Here is a 16,015-nt window from a genome sequence, read left to right on the forward strand (position 1 = left end):
TGGTTCAAATGGCTCTGAGCACTATGGGACTTACCTTATGAGGTCATCAGTCCCCTACAACTTAGAACTACTTAAACCTATCTAACCTAAGGACATCACACACATCCATGCCCGAAGCAGAATTCGAACCTGCGACCGGCGCCATCTAGCGGGCCAACCATAGCGCCATCTGGTTTCCCCCTTCAAGCTAGACGAGTTTCGTTCTTTGTAGTTTTTTCATTTGATGCTTATTTCGTGAGATATTTGGCCCGGTCACTATCAATGGACCACCCCGTATACATGCGGCTGTAGTATCTTCCACACAAGGCATAAAAGGGCTGTGCATTGGGGGAGCTGTAATTTCTACTCGTGTGATTCACGTGAAAATGTTTCCAACGTGATTATGGCCGGAAGATAGGAATCAGCAGACTTTGAACGCGGAATGGTTCATGGAGCTAGACGCATGGGACATTCTGTTTCTAAAATCCTTAGGGAATTCAATATCCTGAGATGCACAGTGTCAAGAGTGTGCTGAGAATACCACATTTCAGGCATTACCTCTCTCCACGGACAACGCAGTGACCGACGGCTTTCGCTTAACGATCGAGAGCATCGGCGTTTGCGTAGAGTTGTCAGTCAAGCAACACTACGCGAAATAACCGCAGAAATCAATGTGGGACGTACGACGACCGTCTCCGTTAGGACAGAGCGGTGGATTGTGGCGTTAATGGGCTGTGGCAGCAGACGACCGACGCGAACGCCATTGCTGACAGCACGACATCGCCTGCTGCACCTCAACTGGGCTCGTGACCACACCGGTTGAGCCACAGACGAATGGAAAACCATGGACAGATCAGATGAGTCCCGTTTTCAGTCGGCAAGAGCTGATGGTAGGGTTCGAGTATGGCGCAGACCCCACGAAGCCGTGGATCCAAGTTGTCGAGGATGGACTGTGAAGCCTGGTAGTGGCGCCATAACGATGTGGGCTGTGCTTGCGTGGTCCAACTGAAAATGGTTATGGTCGGCTATTGGAGACAATTTGTAGCAGTTCCTGGGCTTCACGTTTCCAAACAACGATGTCAAGACACTGGGCCGCAACTGTTCACGACTGATTTGAAGAACATTCTGGACAATTCGAGCGAATGATGGTCACCCAGGTCGCCCGACATGAATCTTATTATTCGTTTGAGGGAAATAGTCTAGGGATCAGTTCGTGCACAAAATCCTGCACCGGCAACACTTTCGCAGTTATGGACGGCCTTAGAGGCAGCGTGGTTCCTTATTTCTACAGGGGACTTCCAACGACTTGTTGAGTCCATGTTACGTCGAGTTGCTACACTACCCCGGGCCAAAGGAGGGCCGACGGAGTCATTCACGATTTTTATCACTTCAGTGTAGGTGGTTCATTTTCAGTGACACTAAGTGGACGACTCTCACGAAAAAACCATCTCTTCCCTTGCTGATATGTCTGTGTCGGTAATTCGAACAAAGCACCTCTGTTCTTTGCCGATTTAGACCAACTTGTGACTTCCTCGAAGAATTTGTTGAGCTGATTTTAAAATTGTTTCCTTACCACCATCGAATAGTCCTGCATCCAGCTAACACATCTGTGGGTCCGTAAATTGATATCATAACTGAAATTTGGCTATTTAGTTTTTTGACATGTTCAATATTTGCTCAGTTGTCCTATGTTTACTGTCATAGGATTTGTAATTTTGCTTCACGTATGAATTCGTGACCAGTTCAAAAATGGCTCTGAGCACTATGGGACTTAACATCTATGGTCATCAGTCCCCGAGAACTTAGAACTACTTAAACCTAACTAACCTAAGGACATCACACAACACCCAGATCGTGACCAGTAATATAGAAGAGATAGAGAATATCCAACGGAGAGCAGCGCGCTTCGTTACAGGATCATTTGGTAATCGCGAAAGCGTTACGGAGATGATAGATAAACTCCAGTGGAAGACTCTGCAGGAGAGACGCTCAGTATCTCGGTAAGGGCTTTTGTTAAAGTTTCGAGAACATACCTTCACCGAAGAGTCAAGCAGTATATTGCTCCCTCCTACGTATATCTCGCGAAGAGACCATGAGGATAAAATCAGAGAGATTAGAGCCCACACAGAAGCATACCGACAATCCTTCTTTCCACAAACAAAACGAGACTGGAATAGAAGGGAGAACCGATAGAGGTACTCAGGGTACCCTCCGCCACACACCTTCAGGTGGCTTGCGGAGTATGGATGAAGATGAAGCTGTAGATGTAGATTATTAATAATATGACTGAGCACAATTCGTTTGGAAGAGACTCCATGACACAGCCGCTGAGGCCTGTGTGGGAAACACAGCACACGAAAATCTCAAGTTTACACTTGTAGTGAGCTCTGTAAGGAAGTCTTCAAGTCTTCAGTTACTTTCTCTAAGGCATCTGCACTTGGAGTCAAAGAACAGACTGCATCAGATAATCAGTGACTTCCAAACTAAAGTCTCATCCCAAGGTCCTGTCGGCTGTTCAGCAAAGGAAGATCTCCATATACAGGGTGGTCCATTGATAGTGACCGGGCCAAATATCTCACGAAATAAGCATCAAACGAAATAACTACAAAGAACGAAACTCGTCTAGCTTGAAGGGGAAAACCAGATGGCGCTATGGTTGGCCCGCTAGATGGCGCTGCCATAGGTCAAACGGATATCAACTGCGTTTTTTTAAATAGGAACCTCCATTTTTTATTACATATTAATGTAGTACGTAAAAAAATATGAATGTTTTAGTTGGACCACTTTTTTCGCTTTGTGATAGATGGCACTGTAATAGTCACAAACGTATAAGTACGTGGTATCACGTAACATTCCGCCAGTGCGCACGGTATTCGCTTCGTGATATATTACCCGTGTTCAAATGGACCGTTTACCAATTGCGGAAAAGGTCGATATCGTGTTGATGTATGGCTATTGTGATCAAAATGCCCAACGGGCGTGTGCTGTGTATGCTGCTCGGTATCCTGGACGAATCATCGAAGTGTCCGGACCGTTCGCCGGATAGTTACGTTATTTAAGGAAACAGTTCAGCTGAAACACAGCATAAGGTGTGTAATGCTTACAGTAAAGTGTTTGTTCTGGATAGCGAGTTGTGAAACGTCAACCACTATCTGCAACAAATGATGATGCCCAAGTAGGTGTTTTAGCTGCTGTCGCGGCTAATCTGCATATCAGTAGCAGATAAATTGCGCGAGAATCGGGAATCTCAAAAACGTCGGTGTTGAAAATGCTACGTCAATATCGATTGCACCCGTACCATATTTCTATGCACCAGGAATTGCATGGCGACGACTTTGAACGTCGTGTACAGTTCTGCCACTGGGCACAAGAGATTTTACGGGACGATGACAGATTTTTTGCACGCGTTCTGTTTGGCGAGGAAGCGTCATTCACCAACAGCGGTGACGTAAACCGGCATAAATTGCACTATTGAGCAACGGAAAATCCACGATGGCTGCGACAAGTGGAACATCAGCGACCTTGGCGGGTTAACGTGTGGTGCGGCATCACGGGAGGAAGGATAATTGGCTCCCATTTTATCGATGGCAATCTAAATGGTGCAATGTATGCTGATTTCCTACGTAATGTTCTACCGATGTTTCTACAAGATGTTTCACTGAATGACAGAATGGCGATGTACTTCCAACATGATGGATGTCCGGCACATAGCTTGCATGCGGTTGAAGCAGTATTGAATAGCATATTTCATGACAGGTGGATTGGTCGTCGAAGCACCATACTATGGCCCGCACGTTCACCGGATATGACGTCCCCGGATTTCTTTCTGTGGGTAAGTAGAAGGATATTTGCTATCGTGATCCACCGACAACGCCTGACAACATGCGTCAGCGCGTTGTCAATGTATGTGCAAACATTACGGAAGGCGAACTACTCGCTGTTGAGAGGAATGTCGTTACACGTATTGCCAAATGCATTGAGGCTGACAAACAACATTTTGAGCATTTATTGCATTAATGTGGTATTTACAGGTAATCACGCTGTAACAGCATGCGTTCTCAGAAATGATAAGTTCACAAAGGTACATGTATCACATTGGAACAACCGAAATAAAATGTCAAATGTACCTACGTTCTGTATTTTAATTTTAAAAACCTACCTGTTACCAACTGTTCGTCTAAAATTGTCTATTACAGCGCCATCTCTCACAAAGCGAAAAAAATGGTCCAAGTAAAACATTCATATTTCTTTACGTACTACACGAATATGTAATAAAAAATGGGGGTTCCTATTTAAAAAAAACGCAGTTAAATCCGTTTGACCTATGTCAGCGCCATCTAGCGGGCCAACCATAGCGCCATCTGGTTTTCCCCTTCAAGCTAGACGAGATTCGTTCTTTGTAGTTTTTTGTTTGATGCTTATTTCGTGAGATACTCGGCCCGGTCACGATCAGTTGGCTCAAATGGCTCTGAGCACTATGCGACTTAACTTCTGAGGTCATCAATCGCCTAGAACTTAGAACTAATTAAACCTAACTAACCTAAGGACATCACACACATCCATGCCCGAGGCAGGATTCGAACCTGCGACCGTAGCGGTCACGCGGTTCCAGACTGAAGCGCCTTTAACCGCACGGCCACACCGGCCGGCACGATCAGTTGACCACCCTGTATATTGACCAACTACATTACGCATTGCAAAGTTCCAAATGTCACCTACGATAATAATAATTATGGGCGTAGTTATAGCTATCAAAGTGTATTTTAGTTGTTGTGGAAAGTAGTGGAGGAAGCTTCGTGTTATATCTCCTTTTTCCTTGATCAACGGGCTTTCGTTTCTCGAAAAGCGGATGCCGAAGTCAGCCAGGCTACTATGGATGTGCCGAGTTTTCACCACTTCTTTGCACTTCTAATGAGTGGGACACCAAACTGAATACATACTGTGACGGCTCACAAGACGGTCCTGCGTCGTACCGATACCATAATATGTGTAATTTAAAAGGTAAACCTGAATATTTTAGCATTATACTGTAGCTATAAATCTATTCAATCTATCCTTTTGGTAACTCGTATTGTCGTCTTCCAGACTTCGCAATAATTGTTTGCATCTTACCAGATACAGATGTCGCACTCACGTGGAGTATGATACTGACTTTGGCTACCAGAGTGAGCTGTTTCACTTTTAACTGGTCGATCAAGAAGCAGACGCAGTATGACTTTCAGAATAGTCGTCGTTTGTGGAAGGCACCCACTGTCCCATAAATCTTCAGCACGCACCAATGTTTAAATACTAGTTAATATAACGACCTGTAAATTGAATCGGTTCACGTTATTACGATGAACCGTTCAAGTCACCCCTCTAATATGCAACTGTCATATAGACAGAAGGTAAGTACGATTTTTTGGTTAGGCCGCAAGCACATAAACCAGAGGGAATCACTGACACGAAAGAGGGATCACAAATACGAACGACAGGAACGATGTCGCTTTTCAGTCAGACCACAGTCGTGTACGACGTGATAACTTGTAAGTTACTCTGCAGCCTGACTTGGGACAAACAAGATTTACAGTCGACTGAATTTTTAAGAAGATGGTGCAACACCAATGCCAGTACATACTGTCCAGTGTATGCAAATTGCTTTACGTGGGCTAAACAGACGGCATCGCATTTGAAATTATGGGACTGTTTTCTTTTTCATGTTTTTCAACCCGCAAGTTTTCATTGCCGGAAGGGAATTCCAAGATGACGATGTTGCCAAATAAGCTGTCACTATCTCGTTGTGCTTACATTCAGCATAGTTCTTACAGTTCTTAATTGTGAATACATAACATAAGATGTCTATCTGATGTATGTGTGTAAAAAAACGAGAATTCAGCTGAAACACAGTCTAAGGTGTGTAATGCTTCCAATAAAGTGTTTGTTTTATAAACTGAAACCCCTTTTCCTTGCTGGAATTTATATTTATTTATATTCCGTACGCCCTACGCGTTTCGCCTTCAGTGAATTTAATCTTACAGTTTTGTTTTTATATGCGACACTTATAGATTAGAAAACAGTTCACAGCATAATTTTTACATTAGTAAATTACTATCTACAGTCATTCATTTTTCCAGCCAAAATCTTCTTTTCCTCTTATCTGACTTTAGGTTAGAAGTCACACTGTCATTCACGTATGACCGGATAAGAGGAACTGCAAGGTTCAATTCACTGAAGATACCGTAATATAAAAGATGAAAAGAGTCTGGAACATAAATATGGATTCCAGGAAGAAAAAGGCATTTCAGTTTATGAAACGAATACTTATCGTTTTACTGCGGATGGATAATGGCCACACCAACAACCTTGTCATACAGTGTTTGATTCAAGATGATTTTGTGGTATTTTTATTTATCAGTGGCGATCCTTTGTATAATGAAGTATCATAACTCATGAGGTATATTTGTTGCAATGACCAAACGGGTAAAATTAAGGAAATCCGGTCATATGGAGAATGCTGCAAACAATTCTTCCTTCCGGCGCACCATACACGGATACAACAGGAGAGGAGGAGGTAGAGGGGAGGGTTTGGTGGTATTGGTATGTAGGTGTACCTTCCATCGTCAACCCTATGGTCCTTGCGGAACAGAGATGTGCCCGTAGAAAATTCTACTACTGAGGAGAACAGGTTTTTGTTTCCAAATGTGACGCCTTCAGTCAAACTTGTTTTCCGCAGTAGGCGTTTCTGGATATTATATGGTAGTTTCCAGTAGTAAGGTATTTGGTACATTTGTGTTGAGAATAGATCTCCAGAATACTGCAGGATACAGTTGACTCCTTTGGCACTTTCTTATACATGCTGTGGATTTGACGGAAAGGTACCAAAAAGACATATTCAGTGATACCATCTAAAATGTAAATGAATAATAAAGCAGTCATCAACTCGAACATTCGAGATAGTACGCCATTCTCTTTCTGCTCACCGCACCGGATTTGGGACGACCTACAGTTTAAAGGCGACTTTATCCCGATGCCTAGTTTGATACATTTACATAAGCAAATAACTTACGGAAACGAAAGATGCGAAAAATGCCAGAAATGATCATAGACGGCGGTAGTCTAGTTTCGAATCGGAGGATCTGTGGATCGGGACTTACTCAAACAGACGTAGTGGACGCACATTGTCATGTCAGCGGATGAGTTTGAATACTTTAGTATTAATTTATATCCTCAACGTGAACAACTAGGATCATGTATGCTGACATACGCACCAGAAACCAATGAAATTGCCGATAACTCTATTCAGGCCTAACACCGAAGATCTTTGATGCAATTCCATTCGACAGAACAGTAAAAAGTACAAGCTTACGGAAGGTATTCCAGCACTGCCATCTGCAGCGGCACTAAGACAGCCACTGATTTATCTGCTACAGTTTGTCGTTTGGGTCCACGAGGAAACACCTTTAGAGAAATGCACAAAGAATTACGACAAGTTCACGATGCTAGGCGGAACTCCGTGCTCATGGTATCTTACGACGGTTGCCTGTTTTATATTCCGAGAAGCCGTAAGAGATGTGGATAGGACGACAGGGCTGATAATGCCACAGTCTGCGTTTAGGACAACCACGCGCACACACACACACCCAAACGCAAGTCTCACACACGTGACCATTGTCTCTGGCTGCCGAGGCCAGACTGCCAGAAGCAGTGGTCATGTGTGTGCGAGTAGTGTATGTGTGTGTGTGTGTGTGTGTGTGTGTGTGTGTGTGTTGTCTAATTTGGAAGAAGGCTTTATTAGGTTTTTTCTCATATTGTAAGCGGGAGCGTTTGTGTGCAGGACTGGTGGAAGAAGAAGAGTGTTTGCTGTGGTATCCTGCTGCAGGCGGTGAACAGGACTCCACCCACAAAATTTCGGAGGGTGTTAAGGGAATTCTCTGAGTATTTTGGTATAAGAGATCTGTGGTCTCAGCCGCGCGGGATTAGCCGAGCGGTCTGGGACGCTGCAGTCATGGACTGTGTGGCTGGTCCCGGTGGAGGTTCGAGTCCTCCCTCGGGCATGGGTGTGTGTGTTTGTCCTCTGGATAATTTAGGTTAAGTAGTGTGTAAGCTTATGGACTGATGAGCTTATCTGTTAAGTCCCATAAGATTTCTCACACATTTGAACTTTTTTTCTGTGGTCTGAAGTTGGTCGTTAAACAGTATTTGCGTTTAGTTTGATGTATCTTAGTACCCGTATTACACCGAAAATATCTGCGGAAATGTCGACTGTGTGGTCTGTCTGTCTAATTCGGAAACAAGGCCTGTTCGATGTTGACAACAGTAACTCTCACTTTACTCCTCGCCCTCAAACTTGCACTAAGTAGGCCCTGTTGCGCGGTTCTGCTGTGGTTTGTTTTTCTGACAATGTTAGTTGTATGTTGACAGTGATACACAACAGAATAGGCTTACAGATAAAGAATTGAACGATGTGAACCTCGTGTATGTGTTGCGTAATTCTCCCTATGCAATTCTCAGCAACTTCTGTTTCTTTCAATGTATCCACGTCACATGTCCTTAAATTCGTACCTTTCTGAAGTGTCTTCATTTATAATATGCAGTTCACAAGCAATAAATGCAAGTCAGACGCCATACAAGTCCCTTGAAATTTTTTGCAGGTCTAAATCTGGTTCGGAACTCTCTGTGTTACCATTATATAACCTCTCTGAAGCCTTCCAGTGTCTTCAGGTCTCGTCCACGTACGTAACCTACCTTTGCTGTTCTTAAATCAAGTGTTTGTCCTGCCTTATATGCTCATATATTCCTCTGCTGCAGTCTTCAGCAACGGCTCGTGTCGTAATACGTGCCCAACCATTCTAGATCTTCGCCTCACTTAGTTCTTTATTAAACGTTTTTTCTCTCTGACTCATCTTCGTTGATCAACCCATCTGATCTTAAACTGTCTCCTGTAACACCACACATCAAAGCTGTCAATGCTTCGCACTCTTGCAGAAATGTACATCAAAAATACTTTTTAATTAATCTTTTTATTGTGTTAAGATTTATATTTTTTAATGTTAGTAGCCCGTTCGTCTCTATATAACGCACTTCCGCTAAGTGTACTCCTTGCCACTTTGGCTTTGTTGCATCTTTTTTCCTTTTCTATTCTACTTCACGGACAGCAAAATTCGCCGACCTCTTCTGCAGTTTCTTTTCGAAGATTAATTAACAAATCACGCCGAGAAAACTTGAGATATGGCAACTCTTGTCCAAATTTAACATGTAGCCCTTTGGCTTGGCTGTGTGCAGCGCACACTATTACCTTACCTTTCTCGTCGTTTTTCGTGGATGTTATGATTTCGAGTTATCTCACGTTCCATTTCATGAAAGAACCGAGTCATTTCCTGTTCACCTTCGGCAACCACAGTTACGTCCCGAGCTAACAGTTGTTTATCAGTGCATGACCCTTCTTTACTTCTCCAATTGCTCCTTCTGCATACAAACCAAATATCAGTGATTTCAATGAGGAACCTTACCTTAAACTTATCATGGTTTTAGCTTGTATCATGCTGATTCTAGTCTGCCTCGCATTGCATCTTCCTTTAGGATATCAGGCGGAATAGCCACATCTACATCTGCAGGGACACTCTGCAAATCGCACTAAAGTGCCTGGCAGAGGGTTGTCGAACTACCTTTACAATAATTCTCTATTATTCCATTCTCGAAGAGCGCGGAGAAGGACACCTATATATTTCTGTGCGAGCTCTGAATTCATTTTATTATGATGACAGTTTCTCCCTGTGTACGCCGGTGTCAACAAAATATTCTCGTATTCGGAGGAAAAAGTTGGTGATTGAAATTTCGTGAGAAGATCCCGCCGCAACGAGAAACACCTTTGTTTTAATGATGTCCACCCCCAAATCTTGTATCATGTCCGTGACACTTTCTCCTTTGTCTCTAGATATCAAAAAACGTTCTGCTCATCTTTGAACTTTCTATATGTACAAGAAGCATATATTTTGCTTCAAGTTTTGGCAGCAAGATCTCCTGTGATCATCTTAAGGGATCATAAAATTATTTTCCACTACAGCCTGTACGGCAACGTTCTTACTGTGGCGTCAAATACGAGAAATATTCATAAAGTAACATCTGACCAGTAAAAAAAGGAAAAAAAAGTAATTTTTGAAAATGAAATAGGGTAAACACGGGATGGATGGCCATAATATTCTCAAAGGCAGTTTCACAGCCTAATTCACAAGCTCAGCCTGAAACTTTCAATAAATTGCCTTTTCAATTCATAAAAAACAGTAGTCGACTTCGTTTACAAAGATATGAAAAATTACATACTTGTTCAAATTGTTAAGAAATATGTAACGCTTGGCCATCTTACCGGAATATTAGGGATAGATGGTCAGACACGTAAGGGATAGATGGCCTTCGGACTAAACACTTTACAATCAGAGAGAAAATTGTAGAAAAACTTTTAATACTTTAAACACGTTTTATTGAATCTCTTGAGGTAAAAAGTATTTTATAAAGATAGGAAGTATAGGTAAAGTACAACTTACACAGAACCTCATTTGTAAAAATCATTTTACAATTCTTAAAATTTTTAACACTTTTATTAATTTGTTGGAACATAACTAGTTTTATACGGAAAGTAATGAGAAATCGTCTTAGTTATCCAGTTAGTTGAATCTAGAACCAAGCCTAATCTGTTGTTTACTTTATTAATAGCATTTTTAAGGTCTTCATCTTTCCATGATCCCCTAGAAGAGACGACCTTTCGAATGTACAGATTTGGTATCTGTAAAAAAGTAACGATGTCATCAAAATTTAATGTATAAAATGTTTATGAGATGGCCTTCTAATCTCGGTCGTGGTATGGCCGTCTCTTCCGATCAGCCGAGAGAGACGACTATAGAGCATCGTCAGACATGGCGTATTTTCGGTAAAGGTTTTTTGTGTTGCCGTACTTGCCTGAAGGTGAGTTTTATACTTCGAAACATGCTTTTTAGTAAATAATTAGCGGCCTGCCCAGGCTTCGCACAGGTAGCAGCACTACGCAACCTATGGCTGAGCGAGTTGACTGATGCAGTGGTAGTAAATTACACACACAAAACTGCCTAATGAATCAGTCTGTTAGGGAAAACTGTATGAAATATCCTGCAGTAGTACCTAAGATTAGCCTTCACATACATAGAGAAAACGTGGCTTCAGATACAGAGGAAGATATATATAGATGTATAATTCCAATAATAGTTATTTTGCGTGGCTCATTAACCTATCAACTGGACGCTACTTCAGTGAGTTGTGTGTCCCTAATCTACACCAGTTATCCATTCTGGGGAAGAGAACCTGCAGTTTAACGTTTAATTCGCATCAAGTGTCATTTCTGGTGAATTTCACATCATTGAGAGGAAAATGCATCCCATTCACACGACCTAAACATTAACACTGTACAGATAAATCCATTCTAAGCAGCTTCATATGTGACACGTCCTGCATCGCAAATCGCTTAGGATGTTGGCGGTTTTTCGTGCAATCCTTCCGGTAGCAGTAGCTCGCACAGGCTTGGCGCCGCAGTCGGGAGGCGTTAGGGATGTATAGAGGATTCCAAAGAGTTCTGCCATTCACAGCTAGAGGCTATGACGTCATTTTCACAGCAGCGGGTGACTTGAACTGATCATGGATTAGCCAGTTTGTACGAAACATTTATAAATTACATTCACAACCCTTCCTCGTGAATCAATCTACCTGTTACTGAAAACTGTATCAGAAGATCATGAGATAAGAATGAACATACAGACTGAAACCGCACCGGGGGACTTTACATTATATATTTGTAGACAGAACACATAAAATAGGGCCGGCCGGTGTGTCTGAGAGGTTCTAGGCGCTTCAGTCTGGAACCGCGCGACCGCTACGGTCGCAGGTTCGAATCCTGCCTCGGGCATGGATGTGTGTGATGTCCTTATGTTAGTTAGATTTGAGTAGTTCTAAGTCTAGGGGACTGATGACCTCAGCAGTTAAGTCCCATAGTGCTCAGAGCCATTTGAATCAATTTTTAACATAAAATAGGTATAAGTAAATCAATAAAAGTTAGTGAGCAGAATAATTTCCCAATTACAATAGAAGATAATGTTGTTTCATCCACTACCGGTTTCGATCTTGTGCCCATCTTCAGGCGGTTTGTATTCAATTACATGTTTCATTGCTCAGGGTTGGACATCACTGTTTCAATAAAAAACAAATAAGTGATGATGAGTAAATAGATCCAACTGAAGCAATTGGAAGTTGGTACATGGTATGTGTTGTTAAGTATTACAGTGCTTACATACAGTTGGAGAGTCCACGTCTTTTCCACAACACATTCAACACATTTTTCACAAAAAATATCTCAGTTTTTTACACATTATCTGTTTGTTATACAACATGGTAAATATTGATACTTCCATGTTAAGCCTTTGGTACAATAGATGTTAATAACTTTGGGAGCACATTCACTCACAACATCTAACTTGCTTGTATGGGAAAACAGAGTTTGTGGAAAAATACCTTAGATTTAATGCCCTTTTGGCATATTTATTATTTTATGAATGACATATAAGTACTGCCAGTGTTTCCGTACTTATACTCTGTCATACACTTTTAGTCATACTTCTATGACCATGTTATAGAATATAGACCATTCTTTGTTTTAAATTCTGAGGAAGACACTCCTAGCAGTGTCGAAGCCAGGTTAATTTGTTAAAAATAGTGACCGAGGGCTGATTTTCTTTCAATTGTTAGATTTAAGAGCTCAAAGATGTTACAAAAATTGTTCAAATGGCTTCAAGCACTATGGAACTTAACATCTGGGGTCATCAATCCCCTAGACTTAGAACTACTTAAACCCAACTAACCTAAGGACATCACACACATCCATGCCCGAGGCAGGATTCGAACCTGCGACCGTAGCAGCCGCGTGGTTCCGGACTGAAGCGCCTCGACCACAGCGGTCGGCTAAAGATGTTACACAGACAGAAATATAACAGATATTAGAGATTATGAAAATGAAATTGTTACATGATTATAGAACCACAGTATCATTTATAATATATAGAACGATGTCGCCTCCTTCGTTGAGTGGTCAGCGCGTCTGACTGCGAATGCAGTGGACGTCGGTTTGATTCCTGGCCGGATCGGAGATTCGTTGTGGTGAGCTCATCATCATTTCATCATCACGGGCACGCAAGTCACTCAGTGTGGCATCAACTGAAAAGACTTGCAACTCGGTTAAGGAACTTCCTCAGGAGGGGAGTCCAGCCATCAGTGCCATATGATCAATTAATGTTGCTGGCAAATTATATAACGTTGTAATAATTGGCATTTTAACTAGTTGTGAGTGAGAATTGAGCAGCAGTTTCGGTTTCTTAAAATTTCATTAAAGGTGTGTAAAAAATCACTGGTATTCCAGGTCTGCTTGTTGCCACATGGATGTTCGCAAATACCTCATTTGCTGTGACCCTGGCTTTTCGTCTTGTTGCAGCGAATGATGTGCTGTTGTCGGTTACCCCGCGCGGCTGCTGTTTTAGTTTACTACTAGTGCTGAAGGATATTTGAGTACCACTGTTATGAAAAAAGTTAGCAACTCGTTGTAAAAATTTTCCCTATGATGAGAATGCGTGCAAATGTGTATATTTGTTGTTTTGAATCTGATTTAGGTGGTGTGGCTTGTTTCTCTTTGATTTTCTTGTTAGGTTCACCAATTATATCTCGGTTCTGTTCATCCACCAAAATTATTAACTAAACTACTGGCGATTAAAATTGCAACAGCAAGAAGAAATGCAAATGATAAACGGGTATTCATTGGACAAATATATTATACTAGAACTGACATGTGATTACATTTTCACGCAATATGGGTGCATAGATCCTGAGAAATCAGTACCCAGAACAACCACCTCTGGCCGTAATAACGGCCTTGATACGCCTGGGCATTGAGTCAAACAGAGCTTGGATGGCGTGTACAGGTACAGCTGCCCATGCAGCTTCAACACGATACCACAGTTCATCAAGAGTAGTGACTGGCGTACTGTGACGAGCCAGTTGCTCGGCAACCAAACACCAGATCTGGAGAATGTGCTGGCGAGGGCAGCAGTGGAACATTTTCTGTATCCAGAAAGGTCCGTATAGGACCTACAACTTGCGGTCGTGCATTATCCTGCTGAAATGTAGGGTTCGCAGGGATCGAATGAAGGGTAGAGCCACGGGTCGTAACATATCTGAAATGTAACGTCCACTGTTCAAAATGCCGTCAATGCGAACAAGAGGTGACCGAGACGTGTAACCAATGGCACCCCATGCCATCACGACGGGTGATACGCCAGTACGGCGATGACGAATACACGCTTCCAATGTGCGTTCACCACGATGTCGCCAAACACGGATGCGACCATCATGATGCTGTAAACAGAACCTGGATTCATCCGAAAGAATGACGTTTTGCCATTCGTGCACCCAGGTTCGTCGTTGAGTACACCACCGCAGGCGCACCTGTCTGTGATACAGCGTCAAGAGTAACCACAGCCATGGTCTCCGAGCTGATAGTCCATGCTGCTGCAAACGTCGTCGAACTGTTCGTGCAGATGGTTGTTGTCTTGCAAACGTCCCCATCTGTTGACTCAGGGATCGAAACGTGGCTGCACGATCCGTTACAGCAATGCGGGTAAGATGGCTGTCATCTCGGTTGCTAGTGATACGAGGCCGTTGGGATCCAGCACGGCGTTCCGTATTACCCTCCTGAACCCACTGATTCCATATTCTGCTAAAAGTCATTGAATCTCGACCAACGCGAGCAGCAATGACGAGATACGATAAACCGCAATGGCGATAGGCTACAATCCGACCTCGACCACAGTCGGAAACGTGATGGTACGCATTTCCCCTCCTTACACGAGGCATCACAACAACGTTTCACCAGGCAACGCCGGTCAACTGCTGTTTGTGTACGAGAAATCGGTTGGAAACTTTCTTCATATCAGCACGTTGTAGGTGTCATTACCGGTGCCAACCTTTTGTGAATGCTCTGAAAAGATAGTCATTTGCATATCACAGCATCTTCTTCCTGTCGGTTAAATTTCGAGTGTGTAGCACGTCATCTTCGTGGTGTAGCAATTTTAATGGCCAGTAGTGTACTAGCGATATCTGTGAAACTTTGTTGTAACTGTTTGTCTGGTGTGGTTTGAAGGTGTTCCTTCTCGCAACTAGAGCTCAGCTGCAGAGCTGAAGCACTGAGCAGGTGGCCGGTATGTGTTGCCAGGGCGACGTGCTCACGGCCATCGAGGTGCTGGCGTGCGGCAGCTTCGGCCACCAGCAGCCGCCGCCGCAGCACCAGCAGCAGCAGGCGCACCAGCTGGACGAGCCGCTGGCCAAGTCGGCCTTCTCGCCGCTGGCGCCGCCCCCGCAGCCGCGCTACAGCCCCCAGCCGCAGCCGCCGCACCCGCAGCTGCAGCCGCCGCCACAGCAGCAGCAGCAGACGCCCCAGCGGCGCTTCCTGGCGGCGCCGTACGCCGGCACGGGCTACCTGCCCACCGTCATCCGGCCCCCGCCCGACTACCCCCTGCCGCTGCTGGCGCCGCCCCACGACCTGTACGCCGGGCTCCCGGGGGCGGCTGCAGCTGCCGCCGCCGCAGCCGCTGCCGCCGACAAGGCCGCCGCCGGGTCGCCCAACTCCGCCTCCGGCTCCGACAAGACGTCGTACTCGGAGTGAGCCCACACTGGTCGCACCTTGACCACTGACCAGCGCTCTGTCGTCGCACAGAGTCGAGCTGGAAGCGCAGATGAGGCTGCGAGAAAGGGGCGAGCAGTGTCTCCCGAGTCACGTTTCTCTCCGGTGACGTTTCGATGCTAAACTTCACTGGCATCATCTGCAGGTTGTTTTCGATACAGTCCCAGTCTTCGAGGTTACGAACATCCTCCAGGTACCTCAACATACGGTAGTGAGAGGTCTGTGAAACGAAGTCCGTTTTATGTTGTGATCAAGCAGAGAAAAAAGAAACGACAATTCTGGTAAAACGTTCTCAGTGTTTCTTCAATAACG

The 16,015-nt window shown here is 43.9% G+C and overlaps 1 protein-coding gene across 1 annotated transcript in view; it reads left to right on the forward strand.

Annotated features, from left to right (window-relative positions):
- The window catches only part of LOC126484666 (putative bifunctional UDP-N-acetylglucosamine transferase and deubiquitinase ALG13), a 39,890-nt gene extending 24,205 nt beyond the window's left edge, over positions 1-15,685 (forward strand). Inside the window, exon 4 of the mRNA XM_050108258.1 lies at positions 15,236-15,685. Within this exon, the coding sequence (XP_049964215.1) occupies positions 15,236-15,685 (450 nt within the window). The remainder of the gene's footprint in view (positions 1-15,235) is intronic.
- The last annotated feature ends 330 nt before the right edge of the window (positions 15,686-16,015 follow it).

The sequence above is a fragment of the Schistocerca serialis genome, chromosome 6 (assembly GCF_023864345.2).
Source record: "Schistocerca serialis cubense isolate TAMUIC-IGC-003099 chromosome 6, iqSchSeri2.2, whole genome shotgun sequence".
NCBI lineage: Eukaryota > Metazoa > Arthropoda > Insecta > Orthoptera > Acrididae > Schistocerca > Schistocerca serialis.